At 31.2% G+C, this 25,345-nt stretch overlaps 3 protein-coding genes across 7 annotated transcripts in view; 2 read left to right on the top strand and 1 right to left on the bottom strand.

Annotated features, from left to right (window-relative positions):
- Positions 1-3,201: 3,201 nt before the first annotated feature.
- LOC119608469 (cytoplasmic protein NCK2) lies at positions 3,202-9,698 on the bottom strand (the record flags this gene model as incomplete). The annotated part of the gene is made up of 2 exons (XM_037962903.1): positions 8,843-9,698; positions 3,202-3,386 (listed from the first exon to the last, which is right to left on the bottom strand). Coding segments are annotated over exons 1-2 (189 nt in total), but the record flags the coding sequence as incomplete, so codon positions are not given.
- Positions 9,699-10,005: 307 nt separating this feature from the next.
- LOC119608476 (nudC domain-containing protein 1) lies at positions 10,006-12,029 on the top strand. Its single transcript, XM_037962918.1, has 3 exons — positions 10,006-11,162; positions 11,221-11,431; positions 11,507-12,029. The coding sequence occupies exons 1-3, from the start codon at positions 10,086-10,088 to the stop codon at positions 11,992-11,994; spliced, it is 1,776 nt and encodes a 591-aa protein (XP_037818846.1). The 5' UTR covers positions 10,006-10,085; the 3' UTR covers positions 11,995-12,029.
- Positions 12,030-13,609: 1,580 nt separating this feature from the next.
- The window catches only part of LOC119608475 (glutamate--cysteine ligase), a 38,394-nt gene continuing 26,658 nt past the window's right edge, over positions 13,610-25,345 (top strand). For 2 of the 5 annotated variants that reach the window (XM_037962912.1, XM_037962915.1), the window contains exons 1-2: positions 13,610-13,880; positions 14,726-14,871. The gene's annotated coding sequence lies outside the window, so the exon portion shown is untranslated. Of the gene's footprint in view, positions 13,980-14,036; positions 14,259-14,725; positions 14,872-25,345 lie in introns of those variants that run through there. The other 3 variants (XM_037962914.1, XM_037962913.1, XM_037962916.1) reach the window with 3 other exon arrangements.

Below are 25,345 nucleotides of genomic sequence, written 5' to 3'. Positions count from 1 at the left end.
TGAAAAAATACATGGAGTGCAGAAGATTTAGGTATTATTTTTGGCAACATAACGGAAATGTTTAAAAGATTTTATAATTGTACTTTAGGAATTTTTTATTTAGGTAGAAAAACAAACAGTTGGAGGATATTTTAACTAACTTTTATATGGTTATTTTCAGAAAGTATGTTATCTGAGAGAGGCTTAAAGCAAAATACAAGACTCTAGTAAAGTCAGTACACTTTAGAACTTTTAGAAGCCACTACTGAATTGTCAATTTGTTCAAGATTTAAATCTCATTTACTAAAGCGTTAAAGACTCTTGGTTTTTTATTTGTTAAGCTCTCAACATTCCAAAAATATTCACTCATTAGTTAAAAAAAAAACTGTTCCTTTAAACTCCAGCACACCTGCAAAAGCCAACTATGCAAGCATGTACTATTTCCCATAAAAATAATTTTTCCGTCATAAAACATCCTAGTATTTCCCTGTTGTATGAATAAATTTTATATACAGAGACAGAATAATGCCAAAATGCTGCTGATGCTGGTGAACATGTTAATTTTTTGAGTGCTTGCCAAAATGTAAACAATAGAATGAATGTGACCCAGCCAGTGGGTTCCAAATAGTTTTCATTTCGTTTTATTTTCTCTGACAAAACTGAATGTTATTCCATTGTCAAGATATTTTAGAATGCAAGGAAAGGACAATATATATTCTGTAATTAATTTAGAGGAGGGAAAAATAGGTGATATAAAATAATAACAAGGATTACTTCCATGTGTTTTAAGGCATTTTTAGAAAGAAAATTCAAAAACATATGTATGTCCCATACGTTTAAGCAAATATAAATATATACAAGTTTATTAGCTTCATTAAGAATATGTATCCCATGATCGTCATGTGATATGGATATGATCGTGAAATTGACATTATAGAACAAAAAACAATATGAACGCATCTTCTTTTCGTTTCTTTGTATCCAAAACACCAGCAACGCTTTACACGTCTAAGCAAATATACTGAAGTTTATTAGCTTCATCCAGAAGTTTGGATTTTGTATTCCACAGGAAGTAAATCACAGATTCATGGTACCCAACTCATATTGTCAATTCTAATTCTAATGGATTAGTCTATAGTTTAGTGTACAGTCTGGTCTATAGGATATAGCCTATATAGATAGCCTATAGAACTATATACTATAGTATATAGTTTAGCTATAGGTTAGTCTACAGTCTATAGTCTAGTCTATAGTCTAGTCTATAGTCTAATCTATAGTTCTAGTCTATAGTCCTAGTCTATAGCCTAGTCTAATAGTCCTAGTCTAGTCTATAGTCTAGTCTATAGTCTAGTCTATAGTCTAGTCTATAGTCTAGTCTATAGTCTAGTCTATAGTCTAGTCTATAGTCTAGTCTATAGTCTAGTCCTATAGTCTAGTCTATAGTCTAGTCTATAGTCTCTAGTCTATAGTCTAGTCTATAGTCTAGTCTATAGTCTAGTCTATAGTCTAGTCTATAGTCTAGTCCTATAGTCTAGTCTATAGCCTAGTCTAGCCTAGTAGTCTAGTCTATAGCCTAGTCTATAGCCTAGTCTATGTCTAGTCTATAGCCTAGTCTATAGCCTAGTTATAGTCTAGTCTATAGTCTAGTCTAGTAGCCTAGTCATAGTCTAGTCTAGTCATAGTCTAGTAGGTCTAGTCTATAGTCCTAGTCTATAGTCTGGTCTATAGTCTAGTCTATAGTCTAGTCTATAGTCTAGTCTATAGTCTAGTCTACAGTCTAGTCTATAGTCTAGTCTATAGTCTAGTCTATAGTCTAGTCTATAGTCAATATTAAGAACTAATTTTGACCCTATCTAGTGCAACATTTAACTGAAATTAGATCATGTTTTAGTCTATAGTCTAGTCTATAGTCTAGTCTATAGTCTAGTCTATAGTCTAGTCTATAGCCTAGTCTATAGCCTAGACTATAGACTAGACTATAGCCTAGTCTATAGTCTAGTCTATAGTCTAGTCTATAGTCTAGTCTATAGTCTAGTCTATAGTCTAGTCTATAGTCTAGTCTATAGTCTAGTCTATAGTCTATAGTCTAGTCTATAGTCTAGTCTATAGTCTAGTCTATAGTCTAGTCTATAGTCTAGTCTATAGTCTAGTCTATAGTCTAGTCTATAGTCTAGTCTATAGTCTAGTCTATAGTCTAGTCTATAGTCTAGTCTATAGTCTAGTCTATAGTCTAGTCTATAGTCTAGTCTATAGTCTAGTCTATAGTCTAGTCTATAGTCTAGTCTATAGTCTAGTCTATAGTCTAGTCTATAGTCTAGTCTATAGTCTAGTCTATAGTCTAGTCTATAGTCTAGTCTATAGTCTAGTCTATAGTCAATATTAAGAACTAATTTTGACCCTATCTAGTGCAGCATTTAACTGAAATTAGATCATGTTTTAACCCAATAAACACTGTGCCACAAACTATTGGGTCATCATCGTTGTCCTCCACATATGCCAATCAAAACTTAAGCCATTAAAGCAACCACTAATGTAGGACACCTAACAATTCTACGCGTGCAAAACGGAATAGTAAAACACTTTTACTTTTAAATATTTCCAATAACACTTTAAAGCATAATGTAATAATATTGCTGATATTATTATGCACTCTGTAGTATGAATATTGAACGAGGAAAAAAATGAATTTTTGCATTAAAACGCAATTTAGATAATCAACCCAATTTTACTATGAAAACAAAACACTTGTGCATGACGTTTCATGCAACGACTAGTACAATGTATTTTTCACAGCTCTATTGTTATGAATTTTTTTACACATTTTTAAAAGTTTTGCTTTCTTTTACAGAAATTTACAAATAACAATTGATTGGCACAATTTAAAAAAACAACAAGAGCCTCTCCTTGTTACAGCAGAACAAAAAAAAATAATGATAAAAAATCAACAATATTCCAAGAAAATTACGAGTATTTGTTCTAAATAACGGAAAAAAAAACGACACACTTAGGGATTGATAATGAAAAGCAATAGTGTTTGATATGGTGTTTGGTTGGCGCTGATGGTTTGAAGTGGTTTATGGGTTATTATGATTATTATGTTGCTTAAAATAACAGGCCACATATTTATACTGGAGGGAGGCCACCAGTGACTGTTAGTAGGTTCGATAAACAGACATTGTATGTAGTATTTGTTGTAATTTATTTATTTATTTTTGGACTTACCTTTATTTTCATTACGTAATTGGAGGGTACAAAACCAATATTACCCTTCATGCTGACCACTTGCCACCAGTTACGTTGACGTGCTGAGGTCTGATATAAAATAAAATATTCACCCTCATCAAAACTGATGGTTTTTGGATAGACGGCTTGAAAATCATATAAAGCTTTAAGCATTTCGATGTTATCTAGAAAATATTAAAAAAAATACAAAAAAACACACACACTCTTAGTAGATCCTTTAGAAAATTGATTTGTTAAAGTAGTTCATTTAATTAGTATTTGTATTAATTTGTTAAATGTTTAAAAGTTAACACAAATTTCAAGGATATATTTCTTCCACTTTTCCAATATTATATTTAAGCACAATTTTAAAATGTAAAACAATTATTTAAATTGAAAAATCCAACTTTACTGTGTGATAGAAAAACTGCAACTACTAAAGGATTTTAGAGAAACAGATGAACAAACGAACTAAAAAAAAAAACCCAGGGAGAGGTGGTGACAATTGTCAAAAACAAAAATCACTTGACTAGTGGTGGGGAGGGAGATACAACAACAACATGAATAAATAATTGTTGGTTGGCAAGGCAACGAGGATAATCATGTGTAAAAAAATAAGGAAATAAAACAAAAACAAACATGAAAACGACGACGCATACACTCACATCACGCTCCTAAACAAATAGTCCAACACATTCACATGATGAAAATAAATAGTAGTGAAAAAACATAACAACAAAAGGAAAATATGCAAATTAAACATAGTCTCAAAAAACCGCTACATTTAGCTAAAATTCTAGTTCTCTTTCTCACTCTCTTTTGACTTTTTTTCATAAATACTCTCGCACAGGTACGGCTATGTTCCGTTATTCGTGTAAGAAATGCTGCCAGATTTGAAAGTTTAGCGATAATTTGTAGATTATTTTTAGATAATTTTGCAGATTATATTTAAAAATCTCGTTGTTGAGTAAATTAAACCCTTTTATGCGTTTTAGTTATTTTCTAGATTCTAAAATCGAGTGCATTTTGACACTCACCATATTAAATAATAATTGTACATATATCATATAAAAGGGATGGTCTATGTACTATCCTATTGCTTAGTCCATTATCCATGGACTAATGTATTGAGTAATCTATTATCTAATAGTTTAGTTTATTGACTACTCTATAAACTGAACTATTGGCTTATACAGTGGCGGCCATGAGGTTAGCACATTTGGTATCTGTTAAATATAAAATCAAATATTTCCTATAGTTCTTAACTTTTTTAACAAATTCTTTTTTATGCGTAACACATGTCCTTCGAGGATCACGACACATTACATTTTGTTCCACTACTTTGTTGCATATAGATTTTTTTCTTTCCAAAGTACATCTACCCCCAAAAAAATCTGGACATAAGTTTAGCACAAAATAAAAAAATCATTAAAAAATTAAAAATAAAGCAAAGAAACCGGATAAATTTATGTAATTTCACTTAAAATTTTATATTTTGTAGAATAGTTGCACATTTTGATAATATAATTTCTTCTCCTGGACATAATCTTCATCAGAACTCATTAGAAATTTCATGACATAAATTTTAACTTTCAGCCCATAATTAGGCAAAATTCTTAGGAATTTGTGTTTTATTTGTTGCACCATTTCGTTTAATATGTTCCTTATTGGATTGGGATCTAGAAATTATTCTGGGCGCTGCAAACATGTCAATCTCGCTCGCTTCCAAGAAGCTCCTCTCTATACTTTTAACATATTTTGGGTCATTGTCGACCAAAAAACGCCATTTAACTGAACTTTTGTCCACTAATTTTTTTACTAAAATATTTAAGAGTCTATTTTGATAGTCATACTGATCCATTTGTGCATCCACCTTGCGTATAGAACCTCCACTACGTCCGGAAAACGCCTCCGAATTCGTCATATTTCACCCATTGTGTTTTATGGTTTTAAATGTACACTTTGGTTGTTGCTGCATGTTTGGAGTACAGCATAATTACATTTTTCCATCAAATTTGATCCTATTAATCTTCAACTAGTATCCTCCAATCATGCAGATAAAGCTAAAGTGTTCCAGAGAAATCATATATCACAATGGGGGGAAATTTCATGGTATTCATTGCATTTTCTTGGCGTGCTGTTGGTCCTATATTGATGTTGGATGCAGAAATGGATCCGTATGACTATCAAAATAGGATTTTAATTACTTTATTAAAAATATCGGAGGACAAAGATGGCGTTTTTTGGTCGACATCGACCGTAAATATGCTAAAAGTGTTGATATGAGCTGCTTGGAAGCGAGCGGGATTGTCATGTTTGCAGTGCCCAGTATATTTTCTCGATTCCAATTCAATAGAGAACATATAACATGATATGGACCAACAAATAAAAGCAGAAATCACCAAGAATTTTTCCAATTTATGGGCTGAAAGTTAATATTTATGTCATGAAATTTCTAGAGGGTTCTGGTGAAGATTATGTCCAGGAGGAAGAATGATATTATCAAAATCTGCAACTATTCCACAAAATATAAAATTTTAAATGCAATAAGATAAATATAGCCGGTTGTTTTGTTTTATTTTTAATTTTTTAATGATTTTTTAATTTTGTGCTAAACTTATGTCCAGATTTTTTTGGGGGTAGATGTACTTTGGAAAGAAAAAAATCTATATGCAACAAAGTAGTGGAACAAAATGTAATGTGTCGTGATCCTCGAAGGACATGTTTTACGCATAAAAAAGAATTTGTTAAAAAAGTTAAGAACTATAGGAAATATTTCATGTTATAGGCAACATATACCAAGTGTGCTAAAATCGTAGCCACCACTGTATATGGACTAATTTAATTTATTATCAATATACTAGTTTACTGACTAGTTGGTTGTCTATTCATTGACTATTCAATGAACTAGTCGATTGGCTATTCAATGGACTAGTCTATTGACTATTTATTCAATGGAATATTCAATGGGCTAGTCGATTCACTTGAATATGGACTAGACTATTGGCTAGTGTATAGAACAGTATATAAACGGATCTATTGAGCAGTTCAGGTCTATATTTTGAACAAGTTTAGTTTATTGACTACTCTATAAACTGAACTATTGGCTTATATATGGACTAATTTACTGTATTATCAATATACTAGTTTACTGACTAGTTGGTTGTCTATTCATTGACTATTCAATGAACTAGTCGATTGGCTATTCAATGGACTAGTCTATTGACTATTTATTCAATGGAATATTCAATGGGCTAGTCGATTCACTAGAATATGGACTAGACTATTGGCTAGTGTATAGAACAGTATATAAACGGACCTATGGAGCAGTTCAGGTCTATACTTTGAACAACTCTATTGACTACTTTATTGACTACTCCATGTACTAGTCCATTGACTAGCATCTGGACTATTCTATAGAGAAGTTTATTCGCTACTCAATGGACTAATCTACTGACTACCCTATTAGTCGACTATGCGATGGATTAGTAAATGGACTATTCAATGGACAAGTCTATGGATTAGTCAATAAACTAATCGACTGAAATGTCCAAAAAGTTCTTGACGAAAGATTATACTCCAAAATCTCATTCCTTTCTTAATTATTTCTTTTTCTTTAAATGTCATAGTCCACTTGTAAGAATTGGTAGCAGCGAAGAGAACCTGAATGGCTAACTAGGAGATTACTTATTATCAGCTTCCCTACAGTGTTACGACATGGATCGGGACCTAAATATAGAAACCAATACAAAAGATTGCTAAGAATGCTGCCAATGGTACCCTCGCGAGCGTGACGAAGAAGATCTAGTCAAACGTATTTTATAATCTTACTATGTAAGAAATAGGCAGAAACCTATGATCAAGAAAGTCCCGGAAGGAAAAAAAGCCGCTCAAGAAGTACGACTAACGATATGGTGAAAAATCAGCTACTCATGGCAATCTAGAAAGAAGTTGTCATTAGCTCTGTAATAACAGAATGAGTTGCCAAGAGTTCATTTGGAATTTGTGCTTTCCTGGAAATAAGGACAGTAGCATCTAATTTTGACTCCAATGTGTTTCATCGATGATACAGAATATCTTAGCAAATTCTCAAAGGAATCAAGAACCTTCGAGTTAGAGAAGACGGTTGTTAGGTTGTTCTTCAGAGTGAGGGACGCCAAAGTAAAAGTGTTCCGGCAGACGAAAAACTCAAAGTGATGAGGTAGATAAGGTTAGAGCGGAAAGTTCACTAGTATAAAAGTAAAAAAAACCGCTGGAAAACTCAGACTGCGAATTAATTTTAACGGGGCCACAGGTTTCAGCATGAATTCTGGAATAACTGAAACCCTAACATAGGTATAGGGGGGTGTGATGTACTTCGCATGAAATCAAAACACGCGAAGTTGTCATGTGGTTGTTGTTTTTTATAACAACAATGCTGTGGTAAAATCGCGAGGGGTTCGGTTTTTGGCGAAGTACATCACACCCCCCATAATATATCGAGGGACTATATTCAATAGTCTCTATCTAAAATAATACAAGTTTTCAGGAGAGCAAAAAAACTGTTTATTTGTGAAGATTTTTAATTTTTTTCTTTCACAATATATTTCTACGACTATATTCTAAACCATTATATAAAAAGAATTTTAATTTTTGCATTATTTACAAAATTATTCACAAATTTATATCAGATAGAGCTTATTTTTCTACGAAAATGTTCATTCAACCAACAGAAAGAGAGTTTTTCATGGAAATTTTTATTTGAACTAAAATCAATAAATATTATATTTTATACAATTTAATGGAGGAAAAGAAACCAAATTGTTGAAAAAGCAACAAATTATAATGTTTTGGTCCAAAATCAATGTTATATGGTTAAACACGACAATAAAATTGATTTAATTAGTATCATAATGAGCGACATATCAAAAACTATTAGACCGATTTTAAATATTTTGACGGATTTGTGTTCAGCATGTCCAAATTATTAAGAAGTCTTGTTTTGCAACCGAAAATTATCCAAAGGGATAGAGTTTGAAGCAATTTTTGGATAAGATAGAGAGTTTTGCATTCAGAATTTTTCTTTTTTAAGATAGAGAAATTTAAAAAAAGCTATAAAATTGCCAAAAAATATTTTTTTTTCTTTGAAATTTATATCACTGATGCGGGATAGTTTGCTGAATATTTTGGCATCAAAATCTCATTTTCATGAAAATGACAGATAGCGACTATTGAATATAGTCCCTCGATATGTACTATATTGCCGAAGCTAGAGTATTAAAATTTCAACAAAATTTCGATGCTCAAATAACGAAAAGTTCCTAAACGATAGAACAATGAAATTTTCAAACCTTTATAGTACTAAAATCAGCAAAATCAGTCGAAACTTAAAAGCAAAACTTCGACCGAAATTAAAAATTTGTTTGTGTTGAAAAAATAAACAAAACATTTTTACATAATCTGGCAGCTCTGCTTAATAGCTACTAAAAACTGTCAACGAATTGTATTAATTTAGTTTCCTTCTATTACAAATTTTATTATTGTTGTTATATGCATTTAACGTTGAATTAAAATTTACATTTCCGTTTCTTTTATTTTTCTTTTTTTTTGTTAATAAGAATGCACTTGTTAAGGTGGAAATAGTATGCATGTGTGTACTTACCCATTTTGTATGTCAACGTGCAATAAACTACAACAACAAAAAATTTATGTTTATGTGATGAGTATTTTTTATGTACAAAAAGAGAAGAGGTGTACGAACGAACAACAATAGTTGGCAAAAAAAAAAAGAATGAATGAATTTTTTAACACTAGACAAGGACGTGTTAATTAAGCTTTTATTTCAGTTTAGTTGTTGTTGTTTTCCGTTTTGTTAGCAATTTTATTTTGTTGTTTGTTTTTATTGGCAAATTCGCGTTGCTTATGTTTTTCACTTGTTTATTTTTTATTTTTTTGTGTAGGAAGTTCTTTTTTGGTTAATTTTATTCCCCAAAAACAACAACAAGAAATGTTACATTCCCTCCTTTTTTACACAACAACAAACAAACACACAAATTTCTATATATACACGATTTTTATTTTCTTCTTATTTAGGGCGGAGGCTGTTTTCTTGGCTGGGGACACTTTTTTTGTAGTTAGTTTTGCATGTGCGTTTTTTAGCTTTTATTTTGGATTTCTTCTAACTATTGCATCAAATTCTATTTATAACTTTTTAATTTTTATCTTACTTGTTGCTACTTTTTCCAAAAAAAACTTCAATTTTAAATTAACAAATACACTTGTAATTTTGGCATTAAATGCTTAACTTTTTGTTTGCAATTTTTTTTTTCTTCTATCTCTTTTAGCTCTTCAACACACTTCCTTTCTCTGGAGTTGGCACTATATAAATACAGGATATTATTTGTATAACGGTATTATATTCGTTTCTTAAGCTGATTTCCTCGTTTGCGTTGCTTTTTTATTTATTTTATTATTTTACTGAAGGAATTTGTCAAATTGGACGACAATCAACTTGTCATTTTTTGCAGATTTGAGCAGCTGTTTAGGAACAGTGTGGCCAAGGGTGCGAGTTTTTATAAAATAAAAATGTAACGGTAAATTTTGTATTATGCTAAAACACATTTTTGGTGTTTAAAAAACAGCAAGTAATTAATGATATAAATAAAAATTATTAACTTACAAAAGAGTGTTAAATATAAATAAAAAAAGCAAACAAAATAAATATTATGGTTTTTCTCTTACTACTTTTTTGTTTACATTCTTGGCGTTTTTTAGAGCAGTTTTTTGAGCTTACTCAACACAGCCGATGAAAAGCAACCCTGCACAATGTTTACATTTTATTTTTCGTGACAATTACAAAGAATTTCACAAGAAGCCGGCTTTTTACAAACGTTTATTCAGAAAAAATGCCTAAAATCGTGGAATTAAGACAAGATCGTAGTTTAATACGTTCCAATTTTGATGGCTATAAGCTGTCCTTGGATGCTGTGCCCTTATTAAGGCAAGAATTAACTTCCGCTCCCCTAAAAGCAGAAGTCAATGATGACCAATATTCTTTACTGCATGCTGAATTGTTTTCCATGCAAAATCTGCTTACAGTAGATCCCTGGACAAGAACACATTCCTATTTCATAAATCGCCAGGGTGAAATTGTCCGCTGTGCTTATGATGAAAACAAAGGACGTCCGGACCAACAGCAAGTGGTTTATCGTTTATTTCAAGATATATACGCCGATGGTCGTAAGCAGAAGGGAGATTATAACTACAGTTTGAGGTTTTTATCGGAGAAATTTTGCTTAATCTGTGATGGTGTTAAAACTATATTACTATTGGAAACTGGAGATCGTTTAAAGGGTGGAGAATGGAAATTGGTGGCCTCAGCACGAGTGGAAGGAGAAGGCCTTGCACCGGAAGAGAAAAATTATCTTATTTATGATGCCCGTTTGGATATCATACAAGAACAAAAACAAATTTCTATTATTTTGGGTCATGTGCAGCGTGTAGAGTCCTTAAGGCCTGAGGAAGCAACTAGCCACTTTCTCTATTTGCATTGGAGCAAATGGTTACTGGAAGATCAATTATGGAAATTTCAAATTTTGGATACATTAGAAGGTAAAGGCTCAGTGTATTATTGCGCCTTTGAACCGCGAGCAGAATCTGTTGTAATAAGTTCCAATCATGAGTTTAAATGGAGATCTCAAAATTCGCAAGAAAATGGTGTAGACGTACCAAAAGAAGAGCAAGAGAAACCTCAGCTGCATGGAGAACCCGTTGATGATGATGCTAATCAAGTTTCAGGGTTTTCTTGGACTCAGACAGATGAAGATATAGTAATAAAATTTAAGGTAAAAGAAGGAAAAGGCAAAAACGATTACAACGTTAAGTGTGAACTTAACAAGATTACAGTGAAATGTAATGATGAAGTGTTATTGGACCAAGAGCTATTGGATAAAATTGATTTAGATTTAACCACATGGACAATAGTAAGTTAAAGGAAATCTATTTATTTAATCACAAATCTATTAAATTTTTCTCTCACAGGAAAATAACTACCTACAAATAACTTTAATAAAACAAACTTCAGGATTACTCTGGACCTCCCTATTGGCAAATAGTCTGGGACCCAAAGAAGATAACGATAAAAATAAAGAAAACTCTTTGCCCATGGAACAGCAGCCCATAGCAAACCTAGAAGCACCCATAGAAGATTGTGATTTTCCCATGGGCTCAGCTGAAGATGAGATAAATATTTGTAAGTAAAATAATATAAATAAAAAGAAAAGAATAAGGTCTAAGCAAGAACTATAAAAAAAAAACTTTTTTCCAGCTCGCTTTAATCTACCCACCAAAACCATCACTCACAACATTATAATGGGCTCCTCACCACCTCTCTTCGCCACCTCACTCAGGCCCGGTTTTCCCTTAGCTATAGCCACCCGACAAGATGTCGATTGCTGCCTATGGCTACAACAATACAATCCCTCAAAGCCCGACGAATGGTCCGTACGTCATGAGGGCAATCTACATGCATTTGGTTATGTACAGGCCTCGAAGCAACAAAATAAATTTATGGATTGTTCTCCTGATTTAGGTTATGCTATAATTGCTGAATCTTATCGTCATGTATTTTTATATAAAACTAAATACGATACTGCCAGTGGTCTAAGAAATCGTAATGGACCTCAAGTTAGTATAGGTAAACAGCATTTAATTACACTGGAAGATGCTGGTGAGGTTTTGGGCTTGACCACAGCGAATAGTGTGGCTACGTTGTTGACGGAAAAATGTGTGTTATTTTTACAAATGGAAAGTTAATAATAAATGTTATTTTAAATTAAAGAAATCTTAAATATGCAATTGTTTTTCTTTTTTGCTTTAAAGAAAGGACTGATCCCAAAAAATTTTCTTAGAATGATTTGTATATATAATTTCGTGAAGAATTTTATTCCGATTAAATAATTAAGTAAAGAGTTATTAATGATTCAGTGATTTTAAGAAGAAGACCGATCGGATAAAACTTTCACAGAATAATTTGCATATGGGTAACTTCTTGCCAAGTGACCCAACTTTTAAAATCGATGTCTTGCGATTTGGATGAAATTTGCGCCAATGTACTGTTGGATGGTAGGATAGACACAATTTTTCAGCTATATCGGTCAAGAACTGCCGGAGATACGGGGGTCATAGTTGGACATTTTGGTCATACAGGGTTTTATTGAAATGAGTGTAACGCTAGTTAGTTAGTTAGTTAGTTAGTTAGTTAGTTAGTTAGTTAGTTAGTTAGTTAGTTAGTTAGTTAGTTAGTTAGTTAGTTAGTTAGTTAGTTAGTTAGTTAGTTAGTTAGTTAGTAGTTAGTTAGTTAGTTAGTTAGTTAGTTAGTTAGTTAGTTAGTTAGTTAGTTAGTTAGTTAGTTAGTTAGTTAGTTAGTTAGTTAGTTAGTTAGTTAGTTAGTTAGTTAGTTAGTTAGTTAGTTAGTTAGTTAGTTTAGTTAGTTAGTAGTTAGTGTTAGTTAGTTAGTAGTTAGAGTTAGTTAGTTAGTTAGTTAGTAGTTAGTTAGTTAGTAGTTAGTAGTTAGTTAGTTAGTTAGTTAGTTAGTTAGTTAGAGTAGTAGTTAGTAGTTAGTTAGTTAGTTAGTTAGTTAGTAGTTAGTTAGTTAGTAGTTAGTTAGTTAGTAGTTAGTTAGTTAGTTAGTTAGTTAGTTAGTAGTTAGTTAGTTAGTTAGTTAGTTAGTTAGTTAGTTAGTTAGAGTTAGTTAGTTAGTTAGTTAGTTAGTTAGTTAGTTAGTAGTTAGTTAGTTAGTTAGTTAGTTAGTTAGTTAGTTAGTTAGTAGTAGTTAGTAGTTAGTTAGTAGTAGTTAGTAGTTAGTTAGTTAGTTAGTAGTTAGTTAGTTAGTTAGTTAGTTAGAGTTAGTTAGTTAGTTAGTTAGTTAGTTAGTTAGTAGTTAGTTAGTAGTTAGTTAGTTAGTTAGTTAGTAGTTAGTTAGTTAGTTAGTTAGTTAGTTAGTTAGTTAGTTAGTTAGTTAGTTAGTTAGTTAGTTAGTTAGTTAGTTAGTTAGTTAGTTAGTAGTTAGTTAGTTAGTTAGTTAGTTAGTTAGTTAGTAGTTAGTTAGTTAGTTAGTTAGTTAGTTAGTTAGTTAGTTAGTTAGTTAGTTAGTTAGTTAGTTAGTTAGTTAGTTAGTTAGTTAGTTAGTTAGTTAGTTAGTTAGTTAGTTAGTTAGTTAGTTAGTTAGTTAGTTAGTTAGTTAGTTAGTTAGTTAGTTAGTTAGTAGTAGTTAGTTAGTTATATGTATGAGTTCATTATTCATTACTTTCATGTAGAGTTTTGTAAGCAATGGCAACTCTTTAAAAATCGCTAGAATTTCCTTATTACGATGAAATTCATAATTTAATAACTCCATTACCAACACTTGTCCGCACACATGTTTTCTAAAAAAAACACATAAATACCGCAGAGAAGCAAGCAAAATGTTTCAGAATTTTTGGAGTGCGGTAACGTTTTAGAAGCACAATAAATCCGATTAGAAAAAAGTACACAAGACCAATATATAGAAAAATTATTAAACCGGTGGCTACTGAAAGTGAATTTAATTGTAAAAAGAATACAAATTATAACAAATACTCATACATTTGAAACGAAAAACGCAAAAAACACGCGGTGTGAGACAAATTAAGCAAGAAGTTTTGCATTAAAAGCGGAAAAAGGTGCTTAAAAACGAAATTTTATTAAAAAAAAATCAAATAAGAATAAATAAAACGAACTTATTGCAAGTGGAATTTGTTAGTAGAAAGAAAAAAGTTCACGTAATTAATGATTTAATTTACATTTTGTGTTGTGGTCATTTTTCTGACTAGAAAATATAATAGAGAATTTTTTTTCATTTACATATACAAAAGTGTAACGAACAACAAGAACATTTTAGAAAAAAAGTACCTTGTAAAAATAAGGAAAAAAAGAACGAACAAAACCATAAAGAGTACCTAACAAATATAAACATAAGCATTCCTCTAGAGAAAAGAACCTTTTAAAGGAGATTTTAAACTTACCCGAAAGAATTTTGTTTTTTACCAGTTAACACTAGGGTGAGGTCATCATTAGACCATTTAAGTTTTTACTTAAGAATTAGTTTAAAATTCTATTTTACTTTCAACACTATTCGCACATTTTTTTGTTTTAGTTAATTAGAGTGTGTTTGTTTTTTTATTTTTTTAATTTGATTTGAAGTGAAGAAAAAAAACTTGAATAGATAAAATTTGTTTGTCAATTTTTTACTTAATCACGATGACAATTAAAAAAATAGCAATTTATTTGATTTAATATATTTAACAAAATATTGTGAAATTCTTTTTTTAGTGTTTTTGTAACAAATTCCAATACAATAACTCTTAATTGTTTTAACTACAACTACTCGATTGCACGTTTATTGTTTTGGTACAATTTTTCCTTTTGTTGTTGTCGTTGCCAAAATAAAGTAAAAAAAAAAACAAAACAAACCAGCAGGCAATTACAATAACAACAAACAATTTGTTCCCTTTTTTCTTCTTTGCAGACGAAAAATTTGTCAAAGAAAAGTTTAAAAACAAAAAAGAAAATAGTGCAATTTAACAGGGTGCCTAAAGGAAATCAATAGTGAAACGAATTTCACAAGTTTTTTTTTTGGAAATTTTCAACGTTTGTTTTTTTAATAGAAAAAAGGTAAGTGAAATAAAGATGAAAAAGAATATTTCTCTTTTTTTGCAGAACCGATTACTAGTCTGTAAGTTTTGAAAGAACTTCCGGTTGCCCGGATTGGAATCTGGGGTATACTCAGCCACTCTAGGTCCGACAGATTTAGTTCCATTGGCAACTTTTCATAATTAGTTTTAGTTACATTAAACTTCCATAGAATAGTCTATATAATAGTCAAACGATAAGTTCATAGAACAATCAAAAGTAAACTTGTCAATAGACTTGTCTAGCACTATTATAGTGCTATACTAGTCCGCAAATTGGTCAATAGACATATTCATAGACCAGGTAATAGACTTGTTACTAGCCTAGTGCTAGACTAGAGAGTAGTCTATAGGCTTGTTAATAGATTAAACCATGGACAAGTTCACAGACTTGTCTACTCTATAGATTGGTCAGTAAAGTAATCAAAATAAAAGAAACAAAATAGTAATTTAGTATTTTAATGTATAAAAGTTATATTTTCAAGTCCATTTAGCTTCGATTTTTAATTAGTGAATCCTATGCTATACAGTTCTCCCCCCCCCTTAATAATTGGCTTAAATCCAATTTATTTCATTATTTATATCTTTCATTCTACATTTTAAGTTTTTATTCTTTAAAATGTATATTAGTAGAGAAAAATCTCAACGTAAACTTAAAGCTCATTGTATATTAACTTAACCTAGGTCGGTATTATTATGCTTTCTTGATCAAACAAACGTTTATAAAACTTAAATAAAAAAATTAAATTATGATCCGGTCCCTCTAAATGTCAATGAACATGTTCTTTAATATTTTATAATGAAAACAACAAACAAATTCTATAATTCTGTTTGTTTGTAACAACAAACAAATTCTATAATTCTGTTGTTGTTTTCAAGATAAAATAAGAATGAAATGTTCGTTCACATTTAGAGGAACAGGTCCTATAAAATTTTTTCAAAAACTTGTTGAAAAGTAATGAAAAAAACACCATATAATAATTATTTCCTTAAAATTGCTTAATTTTTTATCTGAGGGTTTTTAGAAATTCTGAAAGAAATGCAATAACAACAACTTTTTAATATAATATTCTTGTTCTCGAGAAATTTGTTCTATAAATTTAAACAAAATTTTGCTGACTAATCGACCTATTTGTTTATATTGCATGATTTGCAATAATGTATTTTCTACAACTAGTGTATGCTTAGTCATTTAACTGAATCCTGTGTATGGTGAAATAAAATAAGAGATTCTAGTTAAGTATTTACTTAACATTTTAAAGATCTTTTTATGAATATTATACCCTTCTTTAAGTGCAAATGATCATTACAATGATTCATTAGTTTCTACATACATATGTACATGATTAGCTTATCAACAAATGATTTATTGATTGAAGATAAAATTTGTTTAGCACGGAAAGCACGTAATCAAATGACTTCAATAAAAGTAAAGATTATAATAAAAAAAGTAATAAATTTGAACAGATTCCAAACCCCTAAACATAGTTCTATTTTACCCTTATTAAAGTTTTGAAAAGAAAGTTTTTTGTCTTTACTTTAACTTTAGATTCGTGATCATATGGAAGGATCATTTTCAAAATAATCTGAGTTTTTTAAGTTTGTTAAGAATATGATTCATTAAAGCGGGGGAATTACAAATTACTTCTTTTATTTCTTAAAAGTTTATGAATAAATGAAAATAACAGCTGTTGGGAAAAAACATTACCCTCTATTCTTTAAATACAAATTTTATTCAATCTTTATGATTCTATAATATTATTTTACAATAAAATTATTAATTAAAAAACATCAGGAAACAAAAGAAACTTGTGTTATGGTTTTTTGTCATTAAAATAATGATTTTTTTTATTTAAATCAGTTATAATAAATCATTTGCTATGACTAAATAAGTATTATATTTTGTAGAAAGTATCATTTCCTTCGTTTATATGGAGACTACTCTTCTTAGTTGAATTTTAGTAGGAACCATAGATTACTATTGCAACAATTATACCAAAATATTAGTTATATAGTTTAGGACTTAGACCTGTCTGCTATGCAGACGATGACGTAATGCTTTTAAAGGGAAAGGAGCCAAATTACTTGTGTAGAAGAGCTGAGGAGGCTCAGAATAGGGCCTTGAGCAATGCTCTGGCCAAAAGCGGTTATAGGATACGTCATCAATGTATACTGGACATATTGGTAGGTTATACAAAATCATCGGACTTGCCTAATCGCGTACCAGACACAGAATATGTCGTAAACTTTGAAACGATGATCCCAGATAGAATGTCGTGGAACATTAGAGCAAATACCAGTAGAAATCTGTTGTTATAAGGATGGAACTAAATTGGGTGACAAAGTGGGCCAGGGGTTGTATGTTGAAGACCCTGAAACAGAGAAATACCACCGTTTACCTAATCATAACACAAGCTTCCAGGCGGAAGTCCGAGCAATAACGGAATGTGTAAATACCGACAGCCAGATAGTCTATAGTCTAGTCTATAGTCTAGTCTATAGTCTAGTCTATAGTCTAGTCTATAGTCTAGTCTATAGTCTAGTCTATAGTCTAGTCTATAGTCTAGTCTAGTCTAGTCTATAGTCTAGTCTATAGTCTAGTCTATAGTCTAGTCTATAGTCTAGTCTATAGTCTAGTCTATAGTCTAGTCTATAGTCTAGTCTATAGTCTAGTCTATAGTCTAGTCTATAGTCTAGTCTATAGTCTAGTCTATAGTCTAGTCTATAGTCTAGTCTATAGTCTAGTCTATAGTCTAGTCTATAGTCTAGTCTATAGTCTAGTCTATAGTCTAGTATCGTCTATAGTCTAGTCTATAGTCTAGTCTATAGTCTAGTCTATAGTCTAGTCTATAGTCTAGTCTATAGTCTAGTCTATAGTCTAGTCTATAGTCTAGTCTATAGTCTAGTCTATAGTCTAGTCTATAGTCTAGTCTATAGTCTAGTCTATAGTCTAGTCTATAGTCTAGTCTATAGTCTAGTCTATAGTCTAGTCTATAGTCTAGTCTATAGTCTAGTCTATAGTCTAGTCTATAGTCTAGTCTATAGTCTAGTCTATAGTCTAGTCTATAGTCTAGTCTAGTCTATAGTCTAGTCTATAGTCTAGTCTATAGTCTAGTCTATAGTCTAGTCTATAGTCTAGTCTATAGTCTAGTCTATAGTCTAGTCTATAGTCTAGTCTATAGTCTAGTCTATAGTCTAGTCTAGTCTATAGTCTAGTCTATAGTCTAGTCTATAGTCTAGTCTATAGTCTAGTCTATAGTCTAGTCTATAGTCTAGTCTATAGTCTAGTCTATAGTCTAGTCTATAGTCTAGTCTATAGTCTAGTCTATAGTCTATAGTCTAGTCTATAGTCTAGTCTATAGTCTAGTCTATAGTCTAGTCTATAGTCTAGTCTATAGTCTAGTCTATAGTCTAGTCTATAGTCTAGTCTATAGTCTAGTCTATAGTCTAGTCTAGTCTATAGTCTAGTCTATAGTCTAGTCTATAGTCTAGTCTATAGTCTAGTCTATAGTCTAGTCTATAGTCTAGTCTATAGTCTAGTCTATAGTCTAGTCTATAGTCTAGTCTAGTCTATAGTCTAGTATATAGTCTAGTCTATAGTCTAGTCTATAGTCTAGTCTTTAGTCTAGTCTTTAGTCTAGTCTATAGTCTAGTCTATAGTCTAGTCTATAGTCTAGTCTATAGTCTAGTCTATAGTCTAGTCTATAGTCTAGTCTATAGTCTAGTCTATAGTCTAGTCTATAGTCTAGTCTATAGTCTAGTCAATAGTCTAGTCAATAGTCTAGTCAATAGTCTAGTCTATAGTCTAGTCTATAGTCTAGTCTATAGTCTACATCTTATGGGTACCAGGACACTCGGGAATAGTCGGCAACGAAAGGGCGAATGTAGTAGCTTGAAGGTAAAGGAGCTCGAGGTATTTAACCTGAAATCTACTCAAAATGTGCAAGTTTGAAGTTAGTATGAGTGGACACATAGGATTACGAGCACATCTATACCAAGTTGGACGTGCGGATACAAACGAATGTAGAGCATGTGGAGAGGACAGTGAAACTCTGTAGCACTTTCTTTGTCACTGTCATTCATTCGTCGAGATTAGATCCAAGTATCTTGAAAGTGATGTTATTCCGGAAATAACATTCCTGACTAACACTGGACAGCTTTTCCAGATATCTTAGAGAAACGGTTACAACAATATCTGCTATACTTAAAGCAGCGATGGCCAAAGCTAAAATTAGAATTTGTATTGGTGAGCGAGAGTAAATTGTACTGACAGAAATGTCTAAAAAAAATGTTTATCTCTTTATATATATTTAATATTTATATATCAGACACCAGAATTGGTTCATAACTGACAGGCATGTCTTGTTGAGATTTCTACTCAGACCCGACAATATTTTATGAAGATATATATGTTCTATTAAAGGATCACTTTTTAATAATCCGAAGCTGTTCTGAAAAGTATCTGGATCTCTCTATATGGTGTCTAAACGATCTGTTTTGTTTGGGAATAGCGATCAATTCTTAATAGGAAGACTAATAGTTCAAACCTTGAAATGCATCGGTGATTCAAACATGCCCCCTCAACAATTATGTATAACAATTTTCCCAACATTAAGGTTTATATGGTTACTATTTAATTCCTGTAGTTTGCTAGGCAATGGACTTTTATCAGAGAGAATAACGAATAAGACATTTTTGATTTCGATTGTAATAACTGAATACCCTGATGAATTTCTACAGCTATTTTAGAAATTTAACAAGTATACATTAAATTGAAATCTTAGCAAACCCCCTTAACATTACTTAAAGTATATGAAATTACCGTTAAAAGTAAAACGCATTAACCACAAAACTAACAATGACTAAATTTCCAGTTTAGAATATATATCTATTAAATAATACTTCAATTTAGAAAAAAACTTGATTTATTAATAATACAATAAAAAAATAGCTAATATCTTGTGGTTTTGAATAAACCAACAAAAAAAAACAACAACTAGAACAAAGTCTAATAATTAAATTTTATGTCAAACGTTTTAATACAAATCGATGTTAATGAACTCTATACACGTTTATATAAAAAATTTATATTTATAAAAAAATATACATACATAAATGTATGTATGTATGTGTTATGCGTTAAGAAGAATAGATAATTGAGTTCAAATTTTAAATATAAAAAATGAGTTAAATGCATTTATGAACCTGAAAAGTGAGTTTGATAATATTTTCGGAAAAATAAAGGAGAAAATTTAGAAGAAAAGTCATGACATGTTTTTAAAAAGAAAAAAAAAATGTACAATTATTTTGTTTTTTTAATAACCAGAAAAATTTTCTCTACATGTTCAAATATACTTGACTTTTCCTTAATTACAAAGTTATTTGTAACTTAAAAAAACAACAAAGCAATTAATCATATTTTATTTTTCTAATATATTTTTATTAATAAAAATATTTCATAATGACAATTATTAACTTTAATTAAGTTTTTTAATATTTTTTTGAAGTCACGTATTTGTTATTTAATAGATAATGTTTTTTAATACTTTCCAAATTGCTATTACATTTGCCTTTTTAACAAAATGATAACATTATATTTATTTATTTTAATTTTAATTGTTATCTAATTTTACAGAAAAACAATAATTTGACACTATCTCTAAAATTTATATAATATATATTAAACAATTTGTTTAGGTGCCACTTAACACTTGAATTATTTTTTCCTTATTTAAATGTTAATGACTTTGTTGCTTTGATTTTACACCTGATCACTTTATCATCGTTGTCGTAGAGCGGTAATTTAAAAAAAAGTGTCATTTTACATTTTAATACGACGTATATTAAAATTTGATATGCTTGTTCTCAATAGTAATTACAATACAAATATTTAAAGGAAATTTAGATATAAATATTTTTTTTTTGTTTGCCAATTCAAGTGTAATGCACCTGAAGGTGATGATGGAATCAAAGAGATTGAGGGTTTGTTTTAATAGGGAAATTTGAGAGGATCTAGAAATAGCTATATTGATCAAAATTACAAGGATACTTTTAGTTGTATCGAATATTTGTGAATTTAACTACATTTTGTATTGCTGGATGGACGTATGAACAGACGGACATAGCTTAGATCTTCTGTTGTCTCTTCGGCTACCTGACAACTGTGCGGTCTTTCAGGCAGAGACATAGTATGCCATCGATACAGCCAGGAGAAGAAAATCGGAACTGAACCTCGAAATATCTACTTGGACAGCCTTGCATCAATAATGGCTCTAAACTCCAACGTTATTCGAAGTCAAAATGTCTTCTCAATTGTATCCGCAACTGACAAAACATCACGTTGATATGGGTCATAGGACATGAGGCCATCCGGGAAAATTAAATATCTGTTGAATGCGTGAGACGGAACTCAGGACTGCTGTTTTTCCGTTCTGACTAAGGACGGGACTAGGACTTCCTTTGTCTTTTAGTAAGAACTCCATTAAGGCACTGAATGATTGGACATTGTATCCACAACTGACACAACATCCGGTTGAGTTTTTATGGGTCCAAGGACATGAGGGCATCCGAGGAAATGAAATATCTGATGAATACGCAACCAAAGACTCATCTCTAGACTTAACTCTTGTTCAAAGGTATATCCCTAGCGAACTTATCGACATTGATAGATTGCTGAGCATTGAGTGAGACGGAACACAGGGCTGCTCGGGAGCGCTCTGACTAAGGATAGGACTAGAACTCTCTTGTCTTTTAGTAAGAAGGGCACTGAATGATTGGACATTGTATTCACAACTGACACTACATCGCGTTGCGGTGATATGGGTGCCAGGACAGGAGGGCATCCGGGAAAATTAAATATCTAATGAATTCACACTTCCCTAGTGACCTTATCGAAACTGATAGATGACTGAGCATTGAGTGAGACGGAACACAGGGCCGTTCCGGCCCACTCTGACTAAGGATAGGACTCTCTTGTCTTTTAGTAAGAACTCGATTAGGCTTCTCACGAATATAATTACTGGTCACTGAATGATTTGACTTATGGGCTACCCATGTTATAGCTATTGTAGAAGTTGTTTGGATGAGGAAGAAAAGGAATCGGTACAACACCTTCTATGTGACTACCCAGCCTTACAGGAGCACCTACTACTTTATCTTTGTATAGCTCTTTTCCATGATCTGCATTGTCTAAAAGATACGTCACTAGTAAATATGAATTTATTTCACGGGGGCATCAGGAACCACATACATAGAGGTGGAAAGCCGGTATAAAAGTACCTAAATTGATACAATCCGTTGTCAAAAGTGAGCTTATCACGTTTGTTAATATTTACACAACGGATGTGTATACAATTTAAATAACACCCAGTTATCATTTTGAAAACCACCGTTTTTATTTTGAAAACGCATCGTTGTCATTGCAACGACGCGTTGTTGTTATTTCGATTATGCATTGTGTCATTTCGGTAGTACATTGCTGTGATTTCGACAACAAATCGTTGTCATTTCGACAACGCAACGTTCTTTTTGCAAACATAACGTTGTCACTTTGGTAGCACATTATTATTTTTGTTGATTTGTTAACGTCAAGTATTTTTAAATTTTTTTTTGTTGGTTTGACAACTATCCGTACATACTTTGACAACGGACGTTATTGAAAAATTATAAACACTTTGGTGTCAATTTGGATGTTATTGAAAAATAATAAACACTTAGAGAGTGAAACCATTTTTCTTTATGTATAAACTCTCAATATAAGGGAATGGTAATACTTAGGGTACCACAACTCACTTAACCTAACCTAACTTAATTGACTTAGAAAGTGATTCTGAGCCGATTAGTAAGTACACTTTATTTTTGAGTGTTCCAAACATCAACACGCTCACGACTATAGTCTTACAGGTTAAAAATATTAATAAACAGAAACAACTGATTCTCTAATCTGAAAAATATTTAAAAAGAAAACTTTTAAATTTTATGATTAAAATACTCAAGGTTATTTCTGTTCTCATATTTTAATAAGTGAATAATCATATTTTGCACCTTCCACAGAAATTCCGTTTAAATACATTTGAACGTGTCATTTTTCTAACATTTATTAATTTTTGATTTTAGGAATAATTGACGTTTAATTAATTGAGATTTTTTATTTGTTAGTAACCTTAGAAATGAAATCATTCCATTGTTACATTAGAAAACAATTTCACAACTTCAAAACTTTTGTTTAGAAAACTTCAATACTTTTTCGTAGTTTGGGAAGTTTCGTTCTATCCTTATTTCGCACCAATTTGGACTTTTAAAGGTGACATACATATAAAGGTAGTTTAGTCACTATTTTTGATTATGGCTTTACTAACTTATAGTCTACATTTTTATAGTCTTTTACTTTCCACCAATTATTTTAATTTATAACCAACGGAAACTCCACAGTTGCCCTAAACCTAAATCAAAATTGGAACAAAATTTAAAACGCAATATTAAACTTAAACAAAAATTAAAGGGGGAAAGGAACACCATACTTTAATTAGGAGAGGTGGACATTTAGGTTTCGACAGGAAATGGAGTGCTATAGAAGGTTCCAAGGGAACGTGTACTTACCTCCTCTTGTATATACAGTATTGTTCGAAACCTAAGCAACTTTTTTTGGCATTGTATACAAAGTGCTATATTTTCTATTTTAATTGATTTATTCAAAATTATATAATTGATAATAATAATATTATGTGTCTACATTATAATAACAACAACAAAATTTTAATTCCATTTCGATGTGAGTTACAAGAAAATAATAACTGAATTAACTCCATAAATAGCTGTTCGAAACTGAAGCAACTTTTTGATCTTCATATGAAAATCTTTGATCCTTTTGAGTTCCAAACTCATTTATGGAATAGATTAGTTACTAGTGTAGTTCGTAATGAATCCCAATCGGATTTTATGCCACTCGCCAGCTGTAATGTTTTCTAAAACCGCGAGTTTCGACCCAGCGCTTCAGAATGCCGAACAGCATCTCTAAGGGGCTTGAGTCAGGAGATTTTGATGGACAATCAAAGAATTTGGGTCCCATTATACGATAACTACTCTTAGATCAACTTTGCTAAAGGATTTGGTTCGTTATCATGCTGAAAATCGCAACAAAGTAATTTGTTCTGTTCAATGTACTTAATCCTTTGGTTTATTTTGTTGGCCAAAAATGTCCCAGAAAGTAAAACAATCCAATTTTATTTGTATTTCAACATCAGGACTTACTCTACTCACTAAAAATCTTGCCCATAACCTTAATTGTGTGACCTCCATGCTTTTTTAAGTCTTTAATGTACGATGATGTAACCGCATATGAATCCCGCAGTGACATGGCACAGAGTTTACTTAAAGAAATTCGATTTTTTCAAAAATTTTGTACAATTTTGGGTAGAATATTGAAATAGATTACGCAAGACTAATAAAAACAGTTTTATTTACAAACGGGTCCACATTTTCCGTCTTAAATTCAAACAGAGTATGCGAGGCTCAGAGGCTGAAGGAAATATTACAATATACCCTTTTAGTAAAGGCCCAATAATGAATAGAGAGCAAAATTTTAGGGTGTGGCTATGTTTTTTAAAGAGAAGAGTTAGTCCTGATGTTGAAACACAAACAAAGTTGGATTGTTTTTCCTTTTGGGAAGTTTTTCGCCAACAAAATGAATCATATGATTGAGTACATCGAACAGATCAACTTACTTTATTGCGATTTTCAGCATGATAATGAACCAAAACCTTTGGCAAAGTTGATCTAAGAGTTGTTATCGGGTAATAGGACCCAAACTCTTTGATTGCTCATCAAAATTTCCTGACTCAAATCCCTTAGAGATGCTGTTCGGCGTTTTGAAGTGCTGTTTCGGAACTCGCGGTTTTAGAAAACATTACAGCTGGCGAGTGGCATAAAATCCGATTGGGATTCATTACGAACTACACTAGTAACTAATCTATTCCATAAATGAGTTTGGAACTCAAAAGGATCAAAGATTTTCATATGAAGATCAAAAAGTTGCTTCAGTTTCGAACAGCTATTTATGGAGTTAATTCAGTTATTATTTTCTTGTAACTCACATCGAAATGGAATTAAAATTTTGTTGTTGTTATTATAATGTAGACACATAATATTATTATTATCAATTATATAATTTTGAATAAATCAATTAAAATAGAAAATATAGCACTTTGTATACAATGCCAAAAAAAGTTGCTTAGGATTCGAACAATACTGTAATTATCAATCATTCATTTTTAAGGGGTGTGTTGTTTTTTTTGTTAGAAAAAACAAAGCACGTTCATAAACAAATACTTGGAAATAAGTGCTTAGAAATGTCATAGACTATATTATTATTATTATTGTATAATGTTTGTTGTAATCAGTTGCAGAGATGGGAATTGCATGAAGTTAACAAATGTGGTAAGCTCAAAATGCGTTGCCAA

This window comes from Lucilia sericata, unplaced genomic scaffold (genome assembly GCF_015586225.1).
Source record: "Lucilia sericata isolate MDLA Ls3-8-SP2 unplaced genomic scaffold, ASM1558622v1 Contig000840F_arrow, whole genome shotgun sequence".
Classification (NCBI taxonomy): Eukaryota; Metazoa; Arthropoda; class Insecta; order Diptera; family Calliphoridae; genus Lucilia; species Lucilia sericata.
Note: the sequence above shows the minus strand (reverse complement) of the source record. Positions and strands in the feature narration are given on the sequence as shown.

Excerpts from the sequence above, each read along its gene's own strand:
- LOC119608476 (XM_037962918.1), top strand. The coding sequence starts at position 10,086 with ATGCCTAAAATCGTGGAATTAAGACAAGATCGTAGTTTAATACGTTCC. Across the intron at positions 11,163-11,220 it reads ATTTAACCACATGGACAATA|GAAAATAACTACCTACAAAT; the intron begins GTAAGTTAAAGG and ends TTTCTCTCACAG. Across the intron at positions 11,432-11,506 it reads TGAAGATGAGATAAATATTT|CTCGCTTTAATCTACCCACC; the intron begins GTAAGTAAAATA and ends ACTTTTTTCCAG.